This window comes from Coregonus lavaretus, assembly GCF_964263955.1.
Source record: "Coregonus lavaretus genome assembly, chromosome: 30".
Taxonomy (NCBI): domain Eukaryota; kingdom Metazoa; phylum Chordata; class Actinopteri; order Salmoniformes; family Salmonidae; genus Coregonus; species Coregonus lavaretus.
Genome location: NC_140017.1, coordinates 19,783,586 through 19,809,764, shown reverse-complemented (window position 1 = coordinate 19,809,764; position 26,179 = coordinate 19,783,586). Strand labels below are relative to the sequence as shown.

At 45.8% G+C, this 26,179-nt stretch overlaps 1 protein-coding gene across 2 annotated transcripts; it reads right to left on the bottom strand.

Moving 5' to 3' along the window:
* Positions 1 to 1,433: 1,433 nt before the first annotated feature.
* LOC311106004 (serine/threonine-protein kinase DCLK1-like) lies at positions 1,434 to 20,965 on the bottom strand (the record flags this gene model as incomplete). 2 transcript variants are annotated; one of them, XM_084148262.1, is made up of 15 exons in its annotated part: positions 1,434 to 1,685; positions 2,019 to 2,132; positions 2,278 to 2,358; positions 2,448 to 2,544; positions 6,181 to 6,258; positions 6,345 to 6,478; positions 6,720 to 6,866; positions 7,121 to 7,240; positions 7,609 to 7,787; positions 8,240 to 8,327; positions 9,120 to 9,256; positions 9,392 to 9,490; positions 9,624 to 9,723; positions 19,906 to 20,258; positions 20,605 to 20,965. In XM_084148262.1, the coding sequence occupies 15 exons, from the start codon at positions 20,963 to 20,965 to the stop codon at positions 1,434 to 1,436; spliced, it is 2,340 nt and encodes a 779-aa protein (XP_084004388.1). The 2 variants fall into 2 exon arrangements, with proteins under 2 accessions (XP_084004388.1, XP_084004389.1); XM_084148263.1 differs by having other exon boundaries at positions 9,120 to 9,214.
* Positions 20,966 to 26,179: the final 5,214 nt, after the last annotated feature.

Below are 26,179 nucleotides of genomic sequence, written 5' to 3'. Positions count from 1 at the left end.
TCACAATGTATGGATTGTTTATAGTTAACAATCGCTTGAAAAAGTATATGCGCTGTCTAATGTTGGTAAGAGATCCAGAACCTAATTGCACTTGAACCATTGTGCTCAGGCCAATAATCGTACTTTAAATAGGTCATTCTTTCACGATCAACATATTAACATATTAACTGAAACAAGGGCAATTTTGTACAATAATAAAAAGCCATGAAAAGAAAAATGTATGCACTGACTAACTGTAAGTCGCTCTGGATAAGAGCGTCTGCTAAATGACTAAAATGTAAATGTAAATGTAAAATGACCGTTAATACTCTACCCAATACACAACCCTTTTCATAGTCCATTAAATGAGGACTTTACATGAACTGGCACACTGGCATAACAGTCACGGACAAAAAGACAATCAATCAACCACTCCATATGGTATAGCAGAATGCCTGGATAGCTTCTAGCTCCCCTCTCTGGCCGTCTGTAAAGTGTGTAGTATATTATAGCTACAGCAGCACCAAGAACTGGAGAATAGCTTAACACTAACTAGTTCGATAATTAAGATTGGACTGGACATGACCGTAGCCACATGTCCTTCTAAACATACATACATTATAGCTTCACGTTACAGGCGTCTAATTGAATGTTCTGAATCTGAGATTACATCTTTTCACTTGGAAGTGTTTTTCTACAGAATTAACTGTACAAGTTGGAATGAATTGGATACAATATAACTTCACTGAAATAGATAACTGACTTGATGCATACATTTTCAAAATGAATAATAATACATGGTATTTCATTTATATAGCGGTTTTCAAGGACCCAAAGTCATTATTATTATCATTATTATTTTCAAAATGTATGTTTAATCACATAAATACGTAAGATGCCCTATTCAGGGCGTATGAGGTACCGTCAAGTTAAATGGAAGATTTTGATTTGTAGGTTTACATAGCTGTTGTGTTGCAGTTTCAGCTGTCCTGTTAGCAGGTTGGTTGGCCTGCAGTACTGATCTCCCAACACCAGGGGACCTCAGTGGACCAGTATTCAGTGTTTGCTGAAATAAGGCTTAACTACTGTATGTCTGTGTGGTGTCTTAAAAAGATAAGCAGATACAGATTCTCTGCCTTAGTAACCGCTCAGGGCCAGAGCAGAACCCATCCAGAATACACCTTTAACCTTGACCCTAACCTCTAACCTTTAACACTAACCCCACCCTAACTGATCTCTATGTATGGCTCTGACCCCAGTGTATCTTAGTGTTAACTGACACTGTAGCCCGGAATGACAAATAAATGTTTAAGTAATTGGCAGGCATCTTGACAGACTGTCATCGTGAATACAGGGACATGGGTTAGTGTTAGTACAGGGATACGTGCCCCCTGTCCTTCCTCTTTCTCTCTCCAACCTCCTCTCCCCTTTCTCTTCCTTTGGGGTCTAGAAGTCTAGAAGGGGGAGGTGGGGGAGCGGACGGTGTCAGCGGAGCTAGGAGAGGTGGGGGAGGGGCTGGGGGAGTAATCTTCTGACTCTGAGGTGAAGTCAGTGGGAGAGGGGGCAGGGTTGTTGGAGCTGTGGGTGGAGCTTTGGCTGGCGCTGGTGGGGAAGCCAGTTGGTTGGGGGCGGGGGCGGGGCTTCAACCTCACATCCTGCTGGTGTCTTAGTCTGAAATCCTGCCGCTCCTTATCAAGAGGGGTGGTCTGAGAGGGAGAGAGGAGAGAGGGAGAGGGGAGAGAGAAGGGGGGAGAGAGAGAGAGGCAGAGAGGGGGGGAGAGAGAGGACAGAGAAAGAGGACAAAGAGAGAGAGAGGCAGAGTGATGGGGGGAGAGAGGCAGAGAGAGAGAGAAGAGGGAGAAGAGGACATGCATTAGATGTCAGGGTTACATGTGAAGAACCTAATGTTTTGGGCTGTACACATTCTGAACAGTTCTAAACACCTACACAGCCTTGAGTAAGAATGACTAAGAGGGATCCTTACTGTGATAATAACAGTGTGGTGTGTGGTGTGGTGGTGTGTGTGTGTGTGTCCCTACTGTGATAACAGACACTCCGGCGGTGGTGCTGCAGGCTTTAGGACCAGTGTTGAAGTGTTTCCTAATCTTCCCAGCCACAGACAGCTGCTGGTCGTTCACTAATCGCCCATCATCCTGGAACACAGACAGAACCTCTGATAGAGCTGGTCAAGGAACACATACACACACACACAAACACACACACACACACTCACACACACACACACACACAGTAGACCTACCATATGTATGTTCTATGTAGTATGTTTTAGGTACTCACATTGACCCAGGGGTGATCCAGAACCTGCAGCGCTTTGTATCTCTGTTCCACCTTCACCTGCAGCATCCCAGTGATCAGCTCCTACAAGAAATCAATCAACATATATATATTATATATATATTTTTTACAAACATTTGTCACTAAGTGCAGGGATAGAACCATAGACCAACCTTAGCAGTGACAGACACGTTGTCCCAGGACGGTGAAGGGAAGTCTAGTTGTCCTGTTAGAATCTGGTCCAAAAGAATCTCCTGGTCCTCACTGCTCCTGGACAAACACATGACAGCAAGTCTCATGTCATTTTCATCATCAGCATTACGATGTTATGTTCTATCTGGGTATACTGAAATACTATGCCCAGCACACTAAAGCTGACATTTAAAGGTAATTTATGCTTCAGCTGACATGAGAAGCTTTTACTATGAATGCGATCTCTGCAAACGTCTGGGAAAATGCCTTTAAACAACGTATTGTCGGTTGTCTAGTGTGCTGAGCTAGAGCGTGCCTGGGATTGAATCCCGGCCTATGACGAATCAGACATAAATAAAATAAAATCAAATTTTATTTGTCACATACATATGTTAAGCAGATGTTATTGTGGGTGTAGCGAAATGCTTGTGTTTCTAGCTCCAACAATGCAGTATATCTAACAATTCACAACAATACACACAATACACACAACCTAAAAGTAAAATAATAGAATGAAGGAATATAGAAATATTAGAAATATTAGGATGAGCAATGTCAGAGTGGCATAGACTAAAATACAGTAGAATACAATACAGTATATACATATGAGATGAGTAAAGCAAAAATATGTAAACATTATTAGAGTGACTAATGTTCCATTATTAAAGTGGCCAGTGATTTCAAGTCTATGTATATAGGGCAGCAGCCTCTAAGGTGTTACGTAACCAGGTGGAAGCCGCCTAGTGATGGCTATTTAACAGTCTGATGGCCTTGAGATAGAAGCTGTTTTTCAGTCTCTCTGTCCCAGATTTGATGCACCTGTACTGATCTCGCCTTCTGGATGATAGCGGCTTGAACAGGCAGTGGCTCGGGTGGTTGTTGTCCTTGATATCTTGTTGGCCTTCTTGTGACATAGGGTGCTGTAGGTGTCCTGGAGGGCAGGTAGTTTGCCCCCGGTGATGCGTTGGGCAGACCACACCACCCTCTGGAGAGCCCTGCGGTTGCGAGCGGTGCATTTGCCGTACCAGGCGGTTATACAGCCTGACAGGATACTCTCAATTGTGCATCTATAAAAGTTTGTGAGGGTTTTATGTGCCAAACCAAATTTCTTCAGCCTCCTGAGGTTGAAGAGGCGCTGCTGCGCCTTCTTCCACACATTGTCTGTGTGGGTGGACCATTTCAGATCGTCAGTGATGTGTACGCCAAGGAACTTGAAGCTTTCCACCTGCTCCACAGCGGTCCCGTCAATGTGGATAGAGGCGTGCTCCCTCCCGTGTTTCCTGAAGTTCACGATCAGCTCCTTTGTTTTGCAGACATTGAGGAAGAGGTTATTTTCCTGGCACCACACTCCCAGGGCCTTCACCTCCTCTCTGTAGGCTGTCTCGTCATTGTTGGTAATCAGGCCTACTACTGTTGTGTTGTCTGCAAACTTGATGATTGAATTGGAGGCGTGCGTGGCCACGCAGTCATGGGTGAACAGGGAGTACAGGAGGGGGCTGAGCCCATCAGGAAGTCCAGGACCCAGTTGCACAGGGCTGGGTTCACACCCAGGGTTCCGAGCTTAATGATGAGCTTGGCGGGTACTATGGTGTTGAATGCTGAGCTATAGTCAATGAACAGCATTCTTACAAAGGTAATCCTCTTGTCCAGATGGGATAGGGCAGTGTGGAGTGCGATGGCGATTTCATCATCTGTGGATCTATTGGGGCGGTAAGCAAATTGAAGTGGGTCTAGGGTGTCAGGTAGCGGTGATACTATCCTTAACTAGCCTCTCAAAGTACTTCATGATGACAGAAGTGAGTGCTACAGGACGATAGTCATTTAGTTCAGTTACCTTTGCTTTCTTGGGTACAGGAACAATGGTGGACATCTTGAAGCAAGTGGGGAAGGCAGACTGGGATAGGGAGAGATTGAATATGTCCGTAAACACTTCAGACAGCTGGTCTGCGCATGCTCTGAGGACGCGGCTAGGGATGCCGTCTGGGCCGGCAGCCTTGCGAGGGTTAACACGCTTAAATGTCTCACTCATGTCGGCCGTGGAGAAGGAGAGACGTAGCTGGTTTTCCCTTTGTAATCCGTGATTGTCTGTAGACGCTGCCACATACGTCTCGTGTCTGAGCCGTTGAATTGCAACTCCACTTTGTCTCTATACTGATGTTTTGCCTGTTTGATTGCCTTACGGAGGGAATAACTACACTGTTTGTATTCAGCCATATTCCCAGTCACCTTGCCATGGTTAAATGCGGTGGTTGGCGCTTTTAGTTTTGCGCGAATGCTGCCATCTATCCAAGGTTTCTGGTTAGGGCAGGTTTTAATAGTCACAGTGGGTACAACATCTCCTATACACTTCCTAATAAACTCAGTCACCGTATTCGTCTATGTTATTCTCGTAGGCTACCCGGAACATATCCAAGTCCGCGTGATCAAAACAATCTTGAAGCGTGGATTCCGATTGGTCAGACCAGCGTTAAATAGTCCTTAGCATGGGTACTTCCTGTTTGAGTTTCTGCCTATAGGAAGGGAGGAGCAAAATGGATTTGTGATCAGATTTGCTAAAGGGAGGGCAGGGGAGGGCCTTGTAGTCATCCCAGAAGTTGGAGTAGCAGTGGTCGAGTGTTTTTAGCACCGCGAATACTACAGTCAATGTGTTGATAGAACTTCAGTAGCGTTTTCCTCAAATTTGCTTTGTTAAAATCCCCAGCTACAATAAATGCGGCCTCAGGATATGTGGTTTCCAGTTTGCATAAAGTCCAGTGAAGTTCTTTGAGGGTCGTCGTGGTATCGGCTTGAGGGAGAATATACACGGCTGTGACTATAACCAAAGAGAATTCTCTTGGGAGGTAATACGGTCGGCATTTGATTGTGAGGTATTCTAGGTCGGGTGAACAGAAGGACTTGAGTTCCTGTATGTTATTACAATTACACCATGAGTGGTTAATCATGAAACAAACACCCCCTGCCTTTCTTCTTCCCGGAGAGTATTTTATTTCTGTCTGCGCGATATACTGAGAACCCAGCTGGCTGTATGGACAAAGACAGTATATCCCGAGAGAGCCATGTTTCCGTGAAACAGAGTATGTTACAATCCCTGATGTCTCTCTGGAAGGAAATTCTCGCCCTGAGCTCATCTACTTTATTATCCAGAGACTGAACATTAGCGAGTAATATACTCGGAAGTGGTGGATGGTGTGCGCGCCTCCTGAGTCAGACTAGAAGTCCACTCCGAACAACTCTTCTCCACCGGCGGTGTTTTGGACCAGCCTCTGGAATCAGTTAAATTGCCCTGGGGTGTATGAACAAAGGATCCAATTCGGGAAAGTCGTATTACCGGTCGTAATGCTGGTGAGTTACTGCCGCTCTGATATCCAAAAGTTATTTCCGGCTGTATGTAATAACCCAAAAAATTTCCTGGGCTAATAATGTAAGAAATAACACACAAAAAAACAAAATACTGCAAAGTTGCTTAGGAGCTAGAAGCAGAGCTGCCATGTCTGTCGGCGCCATTTTCATGTTTTATTTTATTTGTATTTATTAGATTTTTTTACTGACCCACTGAAGGGTTATTATGGTATTGTCTATCTAGGTATCATAGAGAAGCACAGACCCACTGAATGGTTATAATGGTATTGTCTATCTAGGTATCATAGAGAAGCACAGACCCACTGAAGGGTTATAATGGTATTGTCTATCTAGGTATCATAGAGAAGCACAGACCCATTGAAGGGAGGAAAGCCACACAGCAGGATGTATGTGATCACTCCAGCTGCCCAGATATCAACCTTCAGCCCGTACCTGTCAGGGGACAACACACACACCTGTCAGAGGACAATACACACACCTGTCAGAGGACAACACACACCTGTCACACATAGACGTACCCTGTCTCAGCGATGATCTCAGGTGCTACATAGGTGGGGGTGCCACAGACCAGGTAGAGGAGTCCATCCACCAGGCTAGCCAAGCCAAAGTCTCCCAACTTCAGAGACTTACTACCATCCTGATGCTCATACACCTGGGACACAGTGAAGCATAGGCTGGGATTTAATGGAGGGCGCGTTACAGACTTTTAATGGTAATTTATGGTTGAGTCGACATGTGCAGCGTTTACCATGAATGCGATCTCCCTGAACATCAGGCATTTAAAAGGTGCATTGTATGGTGTGCCGCACTATAACACACCTTGCATTGAATCCCGGCTATATATATACATAAATAAACAAACACACAAAAACATAATGTACACACACACTCACCAGCAGGTTCTCAGGTTTGATGTCTCTGTGTACGATGTTGAGGCTGTGCAGGTACTTGATGGCACTGGCCAGGTTATAAAGCATCCCACTAGCATCTCTCTCTGTGTATTTATTAGAGGAGGTGATGGCATCAAACAGGTCACCCCCCTGTGGACCGATACACACATTACACCTCACAACACGCAGAGTTGTAATGAACAGTACTGACCTGCATGACTCTATCCATAACAGGGTGTAATCTATGAAACATCTGACCAGGTACAGCTCATCTTGACCAGCTTGCCGGAGTCTGGTCTAAGATCCGGACCACTCAGCCGACTGTCTGTGCTCTTTGCTCTCTGTATCCCTCTCTAAACCTGTCCCTAAAATCGACTGTTCTTCTAACTGTCCTGTCAACTCACCTTGACAAGCTCCATGACCAGGTAGAGCTCGCTGTAGGTGTCCATTTCCTCGATCAGCAGGACGATGTTGGGGTGTTTGACACGACGGAGGATGGACACCTCATTCTGGATCATGTGTTCCTGGGAACGGTCAGGTTACAGATGTTAATAGTAGTTCAGCTTAATAGTACTGTAGTACAGTTAATAATAATATAATAATACTACTACTATCAAACTACTGGAGACCATGCAGTCATTTTCAATTGGGGGAGGAGACACGAGGAAACATTCAGCGACTTAACGGTCAGCTACTATGAGCTGAGCAAGTCCCATGTTTATGCAAATTGAAAGTGATGCGACCCCTCGATAACCAATCGGAAGAGGTAGGGTCTCACTAGCTAGCTTTGACATCCTGCTTGTTAGGCTATTAGCGAATGTGACGTGTTTCAAAGATACTTACTACTTTGTAGTTTTTGGTATAACTGGGCCGATACAGGAGTAGTTCTCACCTTTCCCCTACATTTGCCTTTGTTGATGATCTTCAGGGCGTATTCTCTGCCGGTACATCTCTCCACACACTCTCTGACCACAGCAAAGGTGCCATCACCTAAAGTCCTCCCCACCTTGTACCTCTCAGCGATGGAAGGAGGGACGGAGGGACATTCATCACTCAGCAGGTTCAGCTCCGCTATCAAACCAGGCAAACGGGAGAGTTCGATCATGTCTGCTACTGCACTATCCACTCCACAGGCCCCAGACTAATAAGGGCTGGATTCAATCTGTATTGCAGAAGATCAGCACTATAGAGTAATTTCCAATTGAGCCGACAAATGCAGCGCTTACCATAAATACAGACTCCGTGAACGTGGGAACATTGCCTTTAAATGTCAGTCGTGCTATAGTGCTGATCATCTGCATTACGTATTGAATCTAGGCCTAAGTCACTGTCCCATAGACACCCTATCCCCTATACAGTGCACAACTTTTACTTACTTTGTTTACTGACTTTTTTCTGCACTGGTCAAAAGCAGTGCACTATAAAGGGAATAGGGTGCAATTTGGGACTCAGCTAATGCCTTCTAGAGGATGCTCAAGGAAAAGCTGCCCTGAAACATGTATACAGTATGTCCTCTCTCCTACCTTCACTACCTGCTCCGTCTCCCTCATCCATGGAGCTACACACCTTGGTGGAGGCTAGAGAAAGGGACGAGCCACTGTGTTGGGACCCCTGAGGGAGGGAGGGATCATAAATGCTTTTTGAACACATGGATGTTGACAGTTTGGGCGACTATTGACTATCTATAGGGGACTATCAATATGGGACTATCAATGGGGGACTATATATAGGGGACTATATGTGGGGTACTATCTATAGGGGACCATCTACAGGGGACTATCTATGGGGATTATATATAGGGGACTATCTATAGGTGACTCTCTATAGGGGACTATATATAGGGGACTATCTATAGACCATCTATTGGATACTATGGGCTCTGTTCAATCAGATCCGTTTTAGCCGACATCCGCATAGCGGTTGTGTTGGCGGTGTCGGAGGTGGAAACGCGTTAGAGCTGTCAAATCCACAAGCGGCTCCTGGAATTATACCTAAAGTGGACATTGCCATTGGCTGCAGGAGTCGCATTAGGAGAAATCCCATGCAGCCTTGTTTACAAGTTCAAACACTGGAATGTGAGATGTAATCTACACCTCGATTAGGCTGATAGAAATCCTCGTTATTTTCTTTAATGATTTTCAATTTCAGCGTCATTATTTCTGTAGGCTATAGCCTACACTTTCTCCTTCTGAACTTCTAACGGGAGTGGGACGGGTGTGGCTTTGTGACAACTGAGCAGCTGCTCACCGATTTGACAGCTCCAACGCAGTTACACCGCCGATACCGCCAAAACATTAGCTATGTGGGTGCCGGCTATCACCGGTTACCGCTTGATCTGATTGAATCTAGGCCTATGTTAATAATGCGTTGTGATTATATTAGTAAAGCATTGTGTGGTCCTACCCTGCGTCGTCGGAGGCTGGCAGGACTGGTAGGAGAAGGGCTGGGGGACTTCCCTGAGTGAGGAGTCGACAGCTGACTGCCTGCCGTCCCATTGGCTACAGTACAGACACAAGAGGTTAGAAGGTTAGAGAAAGACACTGCTCATTCAGTTGGTTGCTGATAAGAAGGGCAAACACACATTGCTGAAAAAGTACAGATGTTGATTCTGCAGATGACTTATGCACGCATGCACGCATGCACAAAAACACACACACACACTCACAGGGCCATACCTGAGCCTGAGCTTCGGCGTGAGCCTCCTCCTCTGGGTGAGTAGCGTCCCTGCAGAGAGGAGATCCGACCATATGACGTCGACTTCACCACCCTACACTCTGGAGGGAGAGGACACACCGTCAGATACTACACACACACACATACCTACAGTACCCACACACACACACACACTAATTACTCCCGTGACATTCTAATTTAAATGTTATGGTACTGTTATTATAACTATCTCACCACTCTCATCTAAGAGGAAGTCATCTTGGTAGCGAAACTTCTCTGGACCACAGGCCATAAAGATGTCATCGTCACCAAAGAAGTCCTGAAGGCATGTCACCTGGAACACACAGACAGATAGACACTGTCAGTCAACTGGAACAAGGATACCACAAACATCTAATCTTCACATTACTTATTCATTCTTGATATGACACAGACAGGTAGCCTGGGTACCAGCCTGTTTGTGCTATCATTCCAATCATTGCCACTCCTTGTCATATGCCACACTTCTGATGGTGTTTGGCCTATGACAAGGAGTGGCAAGGATTGGAATGATAGCACAAACAGGCCTGATACAGAGGCTAACAGACTGGGTCTATCTCTCTCTGAACTGTATCCCTCCCCTCCCCGTATGCCTCCCACTCCTCTCTTCCCCCTTTCCTGTATCCCCCTCCTCTCCCCCTTCCCTGTATCCCTTCCCCTCCTCTCTCCCCCCTCCCTGCATCCCTCCCCATCCTCTCTTCTCCCCCTTCCCTGTATCCCTCCCCCTACTCTCTCCCCCCTCCCTGCTTCTCCCACCTCCTCAACCCCTCCCCCGTATCCCTCCACTCCCTCTGCTCGCCCTGCCCCCTGACTGTTAGAACTGTTAAGGCTCCATAGACTGAGGAGGAATTGAAAAACTGTATGGTTGAAAGAGATGGGACAAAAGGAGTGGCTGATAAGTCTGGCTGCACATCTGACTAGCTGACTTACTGCAAATTGAGAAATTATGTGACTAAACTCAACAAAAAGAAGAAGAAACTGTATTATGAAGCCAAGATCAATTATATAAAGAATGATGGAAAAACACTTTGGAGTACTTTAAATGAAATTATGGACAGAAAGACCAATTCAACCCCATTTTTTATCTAATCAGATGGCTTATTCATCACAAAAGCATTTGATGTTGCCAATTATTTTAATGATGACCTCATTGGCAAAGTGGACAGACTTAGGCAGGAAATGCCAACAATGAACAGTGAGCCATCATACTCAGGTATAAAAAAAATGACAAACCTCCTGGCATTGACAACTGGAAAGCTACTGAGGATGGTAGCTGACTCTATAGCCACTCCTATCTGTCATATCTTTAATCTGAGCCTAGAGGAAAGTCTTTGTCCTCAGGCCTGGAGGGAAGCCAAAGTCATTCCTCTACCCAAGAGTGGTAAAGCGGTCTTTACTGGTTCTAACAGCAGACCTATCCGCTTGCTGCCAGCTCTTAGCAAACTATTGGAAAAAATTGTGTTTGACCAAATACAATGCTATTTCTCTGTAAACAAATTAAAAACAGACTTTCAGCATGCTTATAGGGAAGGGCACTCAACATGTACTGCACTGACACAAATGACTGTGGCAGCTGTACTGTTAGATTTCAGTGCAGCCTTTGACATTATTGACTATAACCTGTTGTTGAGAAAACGTATGTGTTATGGCTTTTCAACCTCTGCCATATCGTGGATTCAGAGCTATCTATCTAATAGAACTCAGAGGGTTTTCTTTAATGGAAGCTTCTCTAACGTCAAACATGTCAAGTGTGGTGTACTGCAGGGCAGCTGTCTAGGCCCTTTACTCTTTTCTATTTTTACCAATGACCTGCCACTGGCATTAAACAAAGCATGTTTGTCCATGTATGCTGATGATTTAACCATATATGCATCAGCAACCACAGCTAATGAAGTCACTGAAACTCTTAACAAAGAGTTGCAGTCTGTTTTGGAATGGGTGGCCAGTAATAAACTGGTCCTGAACATCTCTAAAACTAAGGGCATTGTATTTGGTACAAATCATTCCCTAAGTTCTAGACCTCAGCTGAATCTGGTAATGAATGGTGTGGCTGTTGAACAAGTTGAGGAGACTAAATTACTTGGTGTTAACTAAGATTGTAAACTGTCATGGTCAAAACATTTAGATTAAATTGTTGTAAAGATGGGAAGAGGTCTGTCCATAATAAAGAGATGCTCTGCTTTTTTGACACCACACTCCAAAAAGCAAGTCCTGCAGGCTCTAGTTTTGTATTATCTTGATTATTATCCAGTTGTGTGGTCGAGTGCTGCAAGGAAAGACCTAGTTAAGCTGCAGCTGGCCCAGAACAGAGCGGCATGTCTTGCTCTTCATTGTAATCAGAGGGCTAATATAAATACTATGCATGCCCGTCTCTCTTGGCTAATTTGTATTTTTTATTTTTTAATTTCACCTTTAGTTAACCAGGTAAGCCAGTTGAGAACAGGTTCTCATTTACAACCGCGACATGGCCAAGATAAAGCAAAGCAGTGCAATAAAAACAAAAACAACACAGAGTTACATATGGAATAAACAAAAATAAAACGTACAGTCAATAACACAATAGAAAATCTATATACAGTTTGTGCAAATGTAGTAAGTTATGGAGGTAAGGCAATAAATAGGCCATAGTGCAAAATAATTACAATTTAGTATTAACACTGGAGTGATAGTGTCACGATCGTCAAACACAGTGGACCAAGGCGCAGCGTGATATGCGAACACACTTTTATTTATATTCACCCACACGAACAAAACGATACGTGAAGTCCTTGGTTTACAACACAAAACCAACACGGAACAAGATCCCACAAACACTGTGGCAAAACAGGCTGCCTAAGTATGGTTCCCAATCAGAGACAACAAGCAACAGCTGACACTCGTTGCCTCTGATTGAGAACCACCCCGGCCAACACAGAAACACATGAGCTAGATAAAGAACCTAGAACACAAATACATAGAAACTACACACCCTGGCTCAACATAACAGAGTCCCAGAGCCAGGGCGTGACATTACCCCCCCCCCAAAGGCGCGGACTGCGACCGCGCCAAATAAAAACCGAACAGGGGAGGGCCGGGTGGGCATTCCTCCTCGGAGGCGGTTCCGGCTCCGGGCTTGACCACCACCTTCCAACAATCCCCCCGTAGCGCCCCTGGTCCGGTCTGGCCCCGCTGGCTGGAGCTGGACTGGACATCGGTGGAGCGGATTGCTTAGGCTCCGATGTGGAGCAGCTGACCGGTACCGGGGAGCAGGAACAGGCCGGGCCGGGCTGGCGACGCGCACCATTGGCTTGGTGCGGGGAGCAGGAACAGGCCGGGCCGGGCTGGCGACGCGCACCATTGGCTTGGTGCGGGGAGCAGGAACAGGCCGGGCCGGCGACGCGCACCCCTGGCTTGATGCGGGGAGCAGGAACGGGCCGGACCGGGCTGGCGACGCACACCATAGGCTTGGTGCGGGGAGCAGGAACAGGCCGGGCCGGGCTGGGCTGGCGACGCGCACCATTGGCTTGGTGCGGGGAGCAGGAACAGGCCGGACCGGGCTGGCGACGCGCATCACAGGCTTGGTGCGAGGGACAGGAACAGGCCGGACCGCACTGGGAACACACACCACTGGCCTTACCCGGGGATCAGGAACGGGCCGGACCGGACTGGCAACACACCTCAGTACCTCTCGCCGTGCCTCTACATTTTCCTTCCCTCTACTCGCCAATGGCTCCCGTAACCCGGTGGCCTTCTCTCCTCGTCCACTAACTCGCCCCTTATCTGCCTCCAGCAGCCCCGTCGTCCACGGTGTGAGCCCCCCCCTAAAAATTTATTGGGCTTGTCTCTCCCCCGTGGCTATGGCCTCCATGGCTCTCGCCAGACTCTCCATCCTCTGCTCCTAAGTCCATCTCCTCCTCACGCTGCTTGACCCAGTCGAGGTGGACATCCGTTAAAGTTACCTCCGGCGTGTACTCCTGGACACGCTGCTTGGTCCAGTATTGGTGGGATATTCTGTCACGATCGTTGGAGGAAGTGGACCAAGGCGCAGCGTGATATGCGAACATACTTTTATTTATATTCACCCACACGAACAAAACAACAAAACGATACGTGAAGTCCTTGGTTTACAACACAAAACCAACACGGAACAAGATCCCACAAACACTGTGGCAAAACAGGCTGCCTAAGTATGGTACCCAATCAGAGACAACAAGCAACAGCTGACACTCGTTGCCTCTGATTGAGAACCACCCCGGCCAACACAGAAACACATGAGCTAGATAAAGAACCTAGAACACAAATACATAGAAACTACACACCCTGGCTCAACATAACAGAGTCCCAGAGCCAGGGCGTGACAGATAGATGTGCAGAAGATGATGTGCAAATAGAGATACTGGGGTGCAAATGAGCAAAATAAATAACAATGTAAATAACAATATGGGGATGAGGTAGTTGGGTGGGCTAATTACAGATGGGCTGTGTACAGGTGCAGTGATCGGTAAGCTGCTCTGACAACTGATGCTTAAAGTTAGTGAGGGAGATAAGTGTCTCCAGCTTCAGAGATTTTTGCAGTTCGTTCCAGTCATTTGCAGCAGAGAACTGTAAGGAATGGCGGCCAAAGGAGGTGTTGGCTTTGGGGATGACCAGTGAGATATACCTGCTGGAACGCATACTACGGGTGGGTGTTGCTATGGTGACCAATGATCTAAGATAAGGCGGGGATTTGCCTAGAAGTGATTTATAGATTACCTGGAGCCAGTGGGTTTGGCGACGAATATGTAGTGAGGGCCAGCCAACGAGAGCGTACAGGTCACAATGGTGGGTGGTATATGGGGCTTTGGTGACAAAAAAATACCCATGTAAAAACGGATGGCACTGTGATAGACTACATCCAATTTGCTGAGTAGAGGGTTGGAAGCTATTTTGTAAATGACATTGCCGAAGTCAAGGATCGGTAGGATAGTCAGTTTTACGAGGGCATGTTTGACAGCATGAGTGAAGGAGGCTTTGTTGCGAAATAGGAAGCCGATTCTAGATTTAACTTTGGATTGGAGATACTTAATATGAGTCTGGAAGGAGAGTTTACGGTCTAACCAGACACCTAGGTATTTGTAGTTGTCCACATATTCTAAGTCAGACCCGTCGAGAGTAGTGATTCTAGTCGGGCGGGTGGGTGCAAGCAGCGTTCGATTGAAGAGCATGCATTTAGTTTTACTAGAGTTTAAGAGCAGTTGTAGGCCACGGAAGGAGTGTTGTATGGCATTGAAGCTCGTTTGGAGGTTTGTTAACACAGTGTCCAATGAAGGGCCAGATGTATACAACATGGTGTTGTCTGCATAGAGGTGGATCTGAGAGTCACCAGCAGCAAGAGCGACATCATTGATATACACAGAGAATAGAGTCGGCCCGAGAATTGTCATTTGCGAAACCAAGGCTATTTAGTCTGCCAATAAGAATGCGGTGATTGACAGAGTCGAAAGCCTTGGCCAGGTCGATGAAGACGGCTGCCCAGTACTGGTGGAACAAGCTCCCTCACGACGCCAGGACAGCAGAGTCACTCACCACCTTCCGGAGACACTTGAAACCCCACCTCTTTAAGGAATAACTGGGACAGGATCAAGTAATCCTTCTGCCCCCCCTTACCCCACTCCCACCTGCATGGGCAGGTTGCAGCGGAGGGTGCAGAGCTGGTGGCCGGGGTAGGGGTAGCCAGGTGGAAAGCATGGCCAGCCGTAGCAAAATGCTTATTGCAATTCTCGATTATCGTAGATTTATCGGTGGTGACAGTGTTTCCTAGCCTCAGTGCAGTGGGTAGCAGGGAGGAGGTGCTCTTATTCTCCATGGACTTTATAAATAAATAATAATAAATAATATGCCATTTAGCAGACGCTTTTATCCAAAGCGACTTACAGTCATGCGTGCATACATTTTTGTGTATGGGTGGTCCCGGGGATCGAACCCACTACCTTGGCGTTACAAGCGCCGTGCTCTACCAGCTGAGCTACAGAGGACCACTGTACAGTGTCCCACCACTTTACAGTGTCCCAACACTTTTTGGACTTAGTGCTACAGGATGCAAATTTCTGTTTGAAAAAGCTAGCCTTTGCTTTCCTAACTGATTGTGTATATTGGTTCCTGACTTCCCTGAAAAGTTGCATATCGTGGGGTCTGTTCGATGCTAATGCAGTACGCCACAGGATGTTTTTGTGCTGGTCAAGGGCAGTCAAGTCTGGGGTGAACCAGGGGCTATATCTGTTTTTAGTTCTGAATTTTTTGAATGCTTATTTAAGATGGAGTGGAAAGCACTTTTGAAGAACATCCAGGCATCTTCTACTGACGGAATGAGGTCAATATCCATTCAGGATACCCGGGCCAGGTCAATTAGAAAGGCCTGCTCACTGAAATGTTTTAGGGAGCGTTTTTCAGTGATGAGGGGTGGACGTTGGGCCGCGGACCCATTACGGACGCAGGCAATGAGGCAGTGATTGCTGAGATCCTGGTTGAAGACAGCGGAGGTGTATTTAGAGGGTAAATTAGTCAGGATGATATCTATGAGGGTGCCCATGTTTACGGATTTAGGGTTGTACCTGGTAGGTTCCTTGATAATTTGTATGAGATTGAGGGCATCTAGTTTAGATTGTAGGACGGCCGGGGTGTTAAGCATATCCCAGTTTAGGTCACCAAGCAGTACGAACTCTGAGGATAGATGGGGGGCAAGCAATTCACATATGGTGTCCAGGGCACAACTGGGGGCTGAGGGGGGTCTGTAGCAAGCGGCAACAGTGAGAGACTTATTTCTGGAAAGCTGGATTTTTAGAAGTAGAAGCTCAAACTGTTTGGGCACAGACCTGGATAGTATGATAGAGCTCTGCAGGCTATCTCTACAGTAGATTGCAACTCCGCCCCCTTTGGCAGTTCTATCTAGACGGAAAATGTTGTAGTTCGGAATGGACATTTCTGAATTTTTGGTGGCCTTCCTAAGCCAAGATTCAGACACTGCAAGAACATCAGGGTTGGCAGAGTGTGCTAACGCAGTGAATAACTCAAACTTGGGGAGGAGACTTCTGACGTTAATATGCAAGAAACCAAGGCTTTTACAGTTACAGAAGTCAACAAATGATAGCGCCTGGGGGGTAGGAGTGATACTGGGGGCTACAGGGCCTGGGTTAACCTCTACATCTAAGAGTTGAGGAGAGACTGACTGATCACTTCTTATTTTTATAAGAAACAATGTGTTGAAAATTCCAAAATGTTTGCATAATCAACTTACGCACAGCTCTGACACACACACTTACCCCACCAGACATGCCATCAGTGGTCTTTTCACAGTCCCCAAATCCAGAACAAATTAAAGAAAGCGTACATTATTATATATTGCATGGAACTCCATTCCATCTCATATTGCTCAAATGAACATCAAACCTGGTTTAAAAAAACAGATAAAGCAACACCTCACGGCACAACACCTCTCCCCTATTTGACCTAGATAGTTTATGTGTATGTATTAATATGTAGGCTACGTGTTCCTTTTTTAAAATAGATGTAGTTCTGTCCTTTAGCTGTTCTTGTCTATTAATGTTCTGTATTATTTCATGTTTTGTGTGGAACCCAGGAAGAGTAGCTGCTGCTTTCGTAACAGCTAATGGGGATCCTAATAAAATACAAAAGAATACCAAAAATACCCCCCCCCCCCCATCCCCGCCCTCAACCTCCCCGCCTCTCCTCTCCTCTCACCCCCCTTCCCACTTCTCCCACCTCCTCACCCCTCCCCCATATCCCTCCTCCCCTCTCCCTGACCCCCACCTCCTCTCCCCCGCCCCGCCTTCTCCTCCCTCCCTCCCCCAGACACTCATATAGGCCTAAAGTAAAGCATGCAGTCCTAATGCATGTACTAGAAAAATACTGACTCACACCTACAACATTCCCACTGGAATTAAATGCCTCCCACTAAGAGACAGGCTGTTTCAGAGACAGACTTTTTCAGAGTCAAGCTACTGACAGGCTGTTCCAAAACCAAGCTACTGATAGGCTGTAGGGCAGCATGTAGCCTAGCGGTTAAGAGTGTTGGGCCAGTAAACGAAAGGTCTCTGGTTCGAATCCCGGAGCCGACTAGATGAAAAGTCTGTTGATGTGCCCTTAAGCAAGGCACTTAACCCTAATTAAGAGTGTCTGCTAAATTTTTTAAACAGAATGTTTCAAAGAAAGGCTATTGGCAGGCTGTTTCAGAGCCAGGCTATTATCTGTCTTAGATCTGTTCATTCATTATTGAGAGACATTAGACAGACTGCTACAGTATGTCAAGAGGGAATGTCCATTCTCAGAGGTGTGTAGGGGAGGGGGAATGTATTCATATCAATAACAGGTACAAGTAGTCATATTGAATACATCAGGTTGAATATGATTGCAATCAGTCACAGAATGTTAACGTACTGTAACTCTGCAGTAACACTAATCAAACAGATTAAGTAATAATACTTCTATGCGTCTGGATGTCTGAAATGAGCCAATAACCAGTGTGTAAATCTCACTGGGTGTTTATGAAGAGCTAAGCAGAGTTCCAGCAGGCGGCTATATTACTATACTGCATCCCAAAAGTAGTGCACTATATAGGGAATAGGGTGTCATTTGGGACACAAGCTGCAGCTGCAGTGGAGGAGATGAATTATGACTGGCTTCCGAGCTGCAAGTCAGCACAACTGTATGCAGCTCCATTACTGTGCTGTAGCAGTTCCCTAACACACAGTTACTGTGGAGTCAGCTACTTAGCAACCCTACACTACATGAAGCAAAGCTCAATTCACCACTCAGCTTAAAGTACTCACATTAGTTCAGTATTCTCAGCTGTAAGTTCTTGTATTTTCACCCCAGACAGATCACGTCAACAGGTCAACTTCACAGCTGATGTTGAGAAAACATATTAGCGCTAGGCCGGGATTCAATCTGTATAACGCTGTCAACAATTAGGTTTTTAAAGGCAATGTCACCACATTTGCAGATATTGCATCCGTAGTAAACGCTGTAGACGTCGGCTCAATTAGAAATGGCCTTTAAATGACACATTGTCGACAGGCGCGATCGGATTGAATCACGGTCCTAGTCTGGCACTGTCTGTACAATAGCAGAGTCCCTTTCCCATTAAAAGGAGTTGCTTTACTGTGCAGTAATAGCACAGTAATAAGACAGCAATAACACAGTTATAACAGTAACAACACAACAGCATCATCTGATCTGTCGATCCATATTAGGGGACGAGAGGTGCTGAAGCCAAACATCAACAGGCAACAAGCCTCAGGCAGCTGTGACATCTCTACCACAGCTGTGAGGCGCGCGCACACGCGTGTGTGTGTATATGTCTGTGTGTGTGTGTGTGGATTGATTGCACAATCACCAATGAGAGGCCCAGTCATGGTCAACAGGCACACACGCACACGCCTAACAGTGAAACATCAGTCAGATAGAGTTGCCAAGCACTGTACAGCATAGTAGCCCAACCCTGATACCCACTGTATAGAACTGTACTCTATAGCCCAACCCTGATACCCACTGCATAGAACTGTACTCTATAGCCCAACCCTGAAATCTATCAGTCTCACTTAGCAGCACAGAGAGCATATTGGCCTCATAAACCATCAACTGGAGAAACAATGATATTGACCTGGAAGTGCGTGACTGGAAAACTCTTGTCAATACTTTCTAATTCTACCATAATTATTTAATGAGACAGTGAAGTTAAACTGAACAGGATGAACAGGATGAACCGCAGACATTACAGATGGATCACTGAATGCATTTCATCTGCATGATATTGATGATAGAATATACAGCTACTATCTCCCGGTCATGTCTGGGCCATACGAGTACCTGCACCATTCTCTAGCCTTCCTCAATAGCACTGACATACACACTGTTCTGCAACACTGAGCCACACATACAACATTCCCACTGCACCACTCTGCCGCAGAGGCTGTTCCTTAGCAACCAGCCCAGGCAACCAGATCACCATAGAAACCATCCAGGAGAGAAAAAAGGAAAACTACATTGGAGTTTCATTGATAGAACCACTATAAAAGAGGAGAGACTGACTATTAATAGGCATATCACAACTACACAACATGTTTCCCAACTCTACTTGCCTCTTTCTTATTCACTTCTCCTATTTACTCTCTCTAGTAATCCTGTGTTCAGGACTCTGTGTGTTAAAGGTCTGTGTTCACGGGATTTATACCATATAGTCATCTGGTCATAAAGGCTATACTTCAAAAAGATTTAAAAATCATCCATTGGTCAATGTGTGAAAATGTCTCAGTGAAACTGTGCTCCTGAAACGCCTACTGACTGGGTTAATAAAGGATGTCAAACACAGCAGACTGAGTCCCAGAAACCTACTTCTAACTCTGCTAATTGCCTCATAGCCCATCCCTCTGAGTCTGTGGGGAAAGCTAAGCCTGAGAACCAGGCAGTAACTTCACTAATATAACCATATTTCATAACCTACCAGTTTCCCGTCCAAGGTGTACAGTCTCTTGACGACCCCAGAGTCCAGCTTGATGGCGTCTGTGATGTCAGAGAGGACCTGTACGAAGGAGTGGGCCGTCTTCTTGTTGAGGAGGATGCGGACGGCCTTACGAGGCTTCACCCCGCTCCGGACGATGGTGACCAGTTTGGGCCGGATGAAGTCCTTACTCTCCCTGGTGTCCGGGGCCCCAGCCTTGGCACTGCCCAGGGAGGGGGGGCCACGCGCAGAGGCAGCCGCAGCTGTCTTCACTCCAACTGACCAGTTGGGGTTGACATTCTTAGTGTAGTCCAGCTTCTTGTATGGCTCTATGGAGCCACACACATAGCTCTCTCCTGCAGGTAGGCAACACACAGAGATAGGCCTACATGGTCACAGCAACCATGGACTGACCTCACTGCATGCACTACAGAATGACACAGCTATGAGATTTAGATTATAGATTTTACAGACCTACTGGAAATATACTAGCCTATCGGCCTACTATATAGGCCTACTGGAGCAGGTCACTCATTGTACAGTGGGAAACCTAGACAAATTCACAACTTATTTTGTTCTCAGACTTCTACTGTCCCATCCCTTAGGGTTAGCTGCTCAATACTGTCCCATCCCATCCCTTAGGGTTAGCTGCTCAATACTGTCTCATCCCAACCCTTAGGGTAGGGTTAAGGTTTGGCTTACCTTCCTCCAGCTGCTCCATGCCGGATATTCTCTTGGTCCCATCGATAGAGTAGATGGTCCGGACCCCCTGGGGAAGGTTCACATTATCTGACAGGGAGCGGGTCAGATCGGCCAACAGGGCTTCTATAGACCGGAACCTGTCCTGGGAAATAGCGTAGACAATCCCTTTGAAGTAGCGGTCTCCGTTGCGATAAAAGCGGACCTTCTTGGCCTTCTTCTCCGAGGCCAGGGACTGCAGTGTTCGGGTCCTGTACAGACTACAGTGGGCACTGTGCGTGGGGCTCGGCAGCCCGTTGTTCCTGGAGCCTCTGCGGGTGTTTCTCTGGGCTTTCTCCCGCTCGTCAAAGTGCTCCAGCTCCATGACTGTAGTGATGTTACACAGAAAGAGCCAAATCGGGGAGGGGAACATTATGGACGAGAACATTTAAACCTCAAGCATATTTTCCTTTGCAGAATAAACAAGTCATCCTTTAGTTTTAGTTGAATGTCATATATGCCTACTGGAGAGAGTAGAATCAATTGGATTTCTGCATGAACTCTGAGGCCGCGGCCGACATTTCAGTGGTGCTGAATGGACAGTGATGCAGGTGCGGTTCTGCTAGCAGCTAGCTAGTCTGACAGGTAGCCTATAGCGGTGGCAGTAGTCAGAATGAACTCCCCGGTGCTGAAGGGACAGCGCCGCTGGCTAGCCAGATAGAATTAACATGTTTGTGGGCAGTTTGTCACATACTGAAAATGAGCTCTTTCTGAGGGACATAAAAATCTGATTGTAGGCTATAGCACGCTCACGCATGTCATGCTCTCTAGTTTCGTCCACCACCCAATTGGCAATGTGACGTTTGTTTTCATCATATTAATTTCTGACAACATAACCCAAGCTATTGTTAAATGACACGGAACAACACATTATGGCATCTTAAAATATGTTTTGGGCAAAAAACTACTTACCTTTAATTAAAGTCTGATGCAGTCAACCGCGTCAAATTTTAGCAATTGCATATATCAGCTCTCCAATAGACTATGTCAGTGCTGATATGTGTAGTATAATCGCCCGAGCGGTAGAAAAAGCATCGGTCCCTTTGTTGCCCAGTGATTGAGCAAGTGTGAGCTGCACGAGCTGCAGCTGCTTTCTGTCTCTTTAGCAGTGATTTCCAGATGGCCGTCCCTCATTGACATGCAGGCCTTCCTAGGGAAGCACCAAGCATCTCACCTCGCTAACACGCGCCCTCCTCTCTCATCTTCTCTCCTCCCATCTAGATGCGCTGAAACAAGTGGCGTGGTGCAGGCGGTCATTACTCTACTAGTCCCTCAGTGCACTAACTGCACTGACAGACACGAGGCTTTTCAGCAACATTGTTGTTCATAACGCAGATAGATAGATACAGGTTTATGTGACACAAGCCCTTTTCTCTAGACAATGCAGGGTAGGTTAGAGTTAAAGACCCCCTCCACCCATAATCAGTGGAGTATTCCAGAGGTATGTCCCAAATGTAATGGCAGCCTATTCCCTATATAGTGCACTACTTTTGACCAGGGCATAAGGGTCTGGACAAAAGTAGTGCACTAGAGAATATGGTGCCATTTGGTAAGCATACATGAGACAGCATGGGCATCTGTATGCTGGTGCTGAGGAGGATGTCTAGCAGTGTCTGCAGTAGTGTACTATACTGCATGCACAAACACAGGACAACCAAACACAAACCTGTCTGTAACAACATAATAATGATAAAGAGAGGGAGAGAGAGAGATACAGAGAGAGAGAGATACAGAGAGAGAGAGATACAGAGAGAGAGAGAGAGATACAGAGAGAGAGAGAGAGAGAGAGAGAGAGAGAGAGAGAGAGAGAGAGAGAGAGAGAGAGAGAGAGAGAGAGAGAGAGAGCGAGAGCGAGAGAAAGATAATTAACAGAGCTGATTGTCAGATCATTAAAAACACCCTCAGGGTATGTTCAGTACAATTATTGATGATTGGGCAGACAGGTGGAAAATACAGTGGTGACCTGATGGTTGCCTAACTCAGGACTGGTTTAGGGAGACAGAGAGCTGTAATGTTGTCTAACTCAGGGGGTAGTTGTGTAGGGACACAGAGAGCTGTAATGTTGTCTAACTCAGGGGGTAGTGGTGTAGGGAGACAGAGAGCTGTAATGTTGTCTAACTCAGAGGGTAGTGGTGTAGGGAGACAGAGAGCTGTAATGTTGTCTAACTCAGGGGGTAGTGGTGTAGGGAGACAGAGAGCTGTAATGTCTAACTCAGGGGGTAGTGGTGTAGGGAGACAGAGAGCTGTAATGTTGTCTAACTCAGAGGGTAGTGGTGTAGGGAGATAGAGAGCTGTAATGTTGTCTAACTCAGGGGGTAGTGGTGTAGGGTGACAGATATATGTAATGTCTAACTCAGGGGGTAGTGGTGTAGGGAGACAGAGAGCTGTAATGTCTAACTCAGGGGGTAGTGGTGTAAGGAGACAGAGAGCTGTAATGTTGTCTAATTCAGGGGGTAGTGGTGTAGGGAGACAGAGAGCTGTAATGTTGTCTAACTCAGGGGGTAGTGGTGTAAGGAAACAGAGAGCTGTAATGTCTAACTCAGGGGGTAGTGGTGTAGGGAGACAGAGAGCTGTAATGTCTAACTCAGGGGGTAGTGGTGTAGGGAGACAGAGAGCTGTAATGTCTAACTCAGGGGGTAGTGGTGTAGGGAGACAGAGAGCTGTAATATCTAACTCAGGGGGTAGTGGTGTAGGGAGACAGAGAGCTGTAATGTTGTCTAACTCAGGGGGTAGTGGTGTAGGGAGACAGAGAGCTGTAATGTTATCTAACTCAGGAGGAATAAGGTTTTGAAGTGTCTGTCCTAGATCTAGGAGATATAAGAAAGCTCAGGAAATATTTAAGTTTTTTTCTCGACACATATTTAACCCTTTATTTTTGTTGCCGCAAAACTCCCTCCATACTTCCATTCATTTGTATGGGTTACCTTCAGACGAGTCCCATGACACTTGTGAGGGTTGTAGAGCAAAACAGAGAAAACCATCATGCTCGTAAGAGTCTCATCTTTCCATAGAGTGGTCATAGGCCAAACCGTTTGTAGGCCAAAAGGTTCGGATGCTACAGACGTTTTCGTGAGAAGACCAATTTTTGGGATGTCTCATGGTCTGACAAACATTGCTGTAGCTCGGCCAACTTTCACTGCAGATGCGGAAGGCCGACATAAAGGAATGTGGTGAATTGAGACGCAGCCCATGCAAATATGATATATTTAGCTTAAACTGACAGATTCTGATGGAGATTTTGACGGGTGCGTCAATAGACTCTTAAGGATTAACAACTTATAAAATATGAAAACAACAATAAATTATAAAATGTCTCAAGATGTTCTAAGACTGATGTCTCATTGTATTTCAAAGAGGTGTCTATAGACTGTCTTAAATAAGTCTTCATTTTCTAAGACATCTTAAGACATGTCTCGAGACGTCTCAAGACATCTTAATTTATATTTCTTAAGATGTCTCAAGACATGTCTTAAGATGTCTCAAGACATGGTGATGTCCAAAGATGATGGATATACTGACAAGTTACATGTCTCTCCGCCCTAACAATGGGAGTCGTTGTCCACAAAGTGGCACGGGAGGCTGTCCAGCTCCCTCCTATCCTTTCTTTGGATTGGTGGATACATCTCATTATTGTAATCCTTTTTTGAATACTTGATAAGGGTTGTTGACATCTACCGCCTGTATTCAATGGAGAGAGATGCTATGCTACTAGCATCATGCCATGAATATGACAACTCTGATATAAAGTGTTTTTTTCTCAAAGTTGCCGGGATGTGTCGTAGTAAATATATAATGTTATAGCTTGGTCTGACTAAAATCTTGTGCATGACCCATTTTGTGTTGGGCCTTTGTATTCAATACAATGGACAAAAGAGTCCTATCTTGTCAGCCTTGTCAGCAGGTGGCTAAGGACAACACCCACGCCATAGGTCTCTCAGTTCTTCCAACTCACGAGTTCTTGCTCTGAGGACACATACACACACACACACACACAAAAATCCCCTTCTCTTAGGCTGAACATTTGAAGACAGAGAACCCGACTCAGAGCCAATGCAACAGTGGAGGGGTCCTCGCCCAACTCATCAGGACCAATCAGAAGATCAGAACTACTAGATTCAACCTACATCATTTACTGTATAAAATGTCTGCACACAATGTTTCGGGGCTCTCTCAGATATCTCCCTACGAGATTGACGAACGGGTCCGTGCACGCGATTCCAGATATCTTTACCTCTGAATAAACTGCCTTTATTATACCATATCCACCCTGTCCAAAGTCTCTATTTGGTCTCAGTTCTCCAGTAAACTTGTTTTATCAACAGATGTCACGTATCCTACTTATATCAGTACACTCGTAACAACTTTAAGCATTACGAAACTTCTATTAGATCAAATAAACCTCATGTAGCAAATAAGCCATAAATGTTTGTGTTGACCAAATTCGACACTCTTTCATTGACCTCCATACTAAAATTCCTTGCTTGGTGGGCGAAACAACGAAAAAATGCCACCGGCTGGAGTGAGACAGATTTTCCGCCGAGTTGGGCCTCTCTTCCTCTTCCTTTCTGTGATGGCGGGGTACGTAGGTTACTCGTGGGCGTAGTTTTGCGCCAAGTTTGGTGTGGATAAAAAGGACGCCTGGCAGGCAGGCCAAAATTCCATCCCACCAAAACAGGCTGAAATTTCACGCGGTCTTTTCAAACAGCTTTTACACTAAAAGGGCATTATCATAATAATGTTCTAAATTTCACATTATTATTCCAACCCTGTGGAAATATATACTGAACAAAAATATAAACGCAACATGCAACAATTTCAACGATTTTACTGAGTTACAATTAATATAAGTGTAACAGTGTTATATTGGTGATTCCCCTTGCCACTTTATTGTTAAGCCAATGGGTTTTTGGTTTTGTCTTGCCTTCACCTACTCAACATGGCATCTTATTGGCTGGTTGGCGTAGCTTGCTTACGACGGAGGATGTTTCAGTTAGAATCGTCCCAGTGAAGAAGCACCAAACCAGCGTTAAGTTGTTGGTTGCAAAGCACTGTAAGTCAAAAGTGATTTTTATACTCCCAAGTGATGATGTAAATGATGTTATTCGAACATCACACATAAGATGCAGTGTTTTTTGGTGAATATTTGTTGTAGAGAATTCCAGCTAATACTAGCTAGCAACTTACTGTGTCTGGTGGGGGGTTTGTATATTTTGTACAGTGCGTGAGTGCAGAGTTGGATGGTGAGCCGTGCATTGCATGACGTGCAATTTTGTGCTGTTCCTATCAGGTACATTGTTAAAGATATTATATTGTAATTGTATTATTTTGGTAACTACATGGCCCAGTGAACAAGCACCAAACCAGCGTGCGTGAGTGCAGAGTTGGATGGTGAGGCGTGCATTGAATGACATGCAATTTTGTGCTGTTCCTATCAGAATAAAGTTCCATGACTGGTGTTACAAGATGGAGTTCGTGTTGGTGATTGATTGTACACAATGCAAGAAGAGTACTGTTACAGTGGTGCCGTGACCGTTCTTCT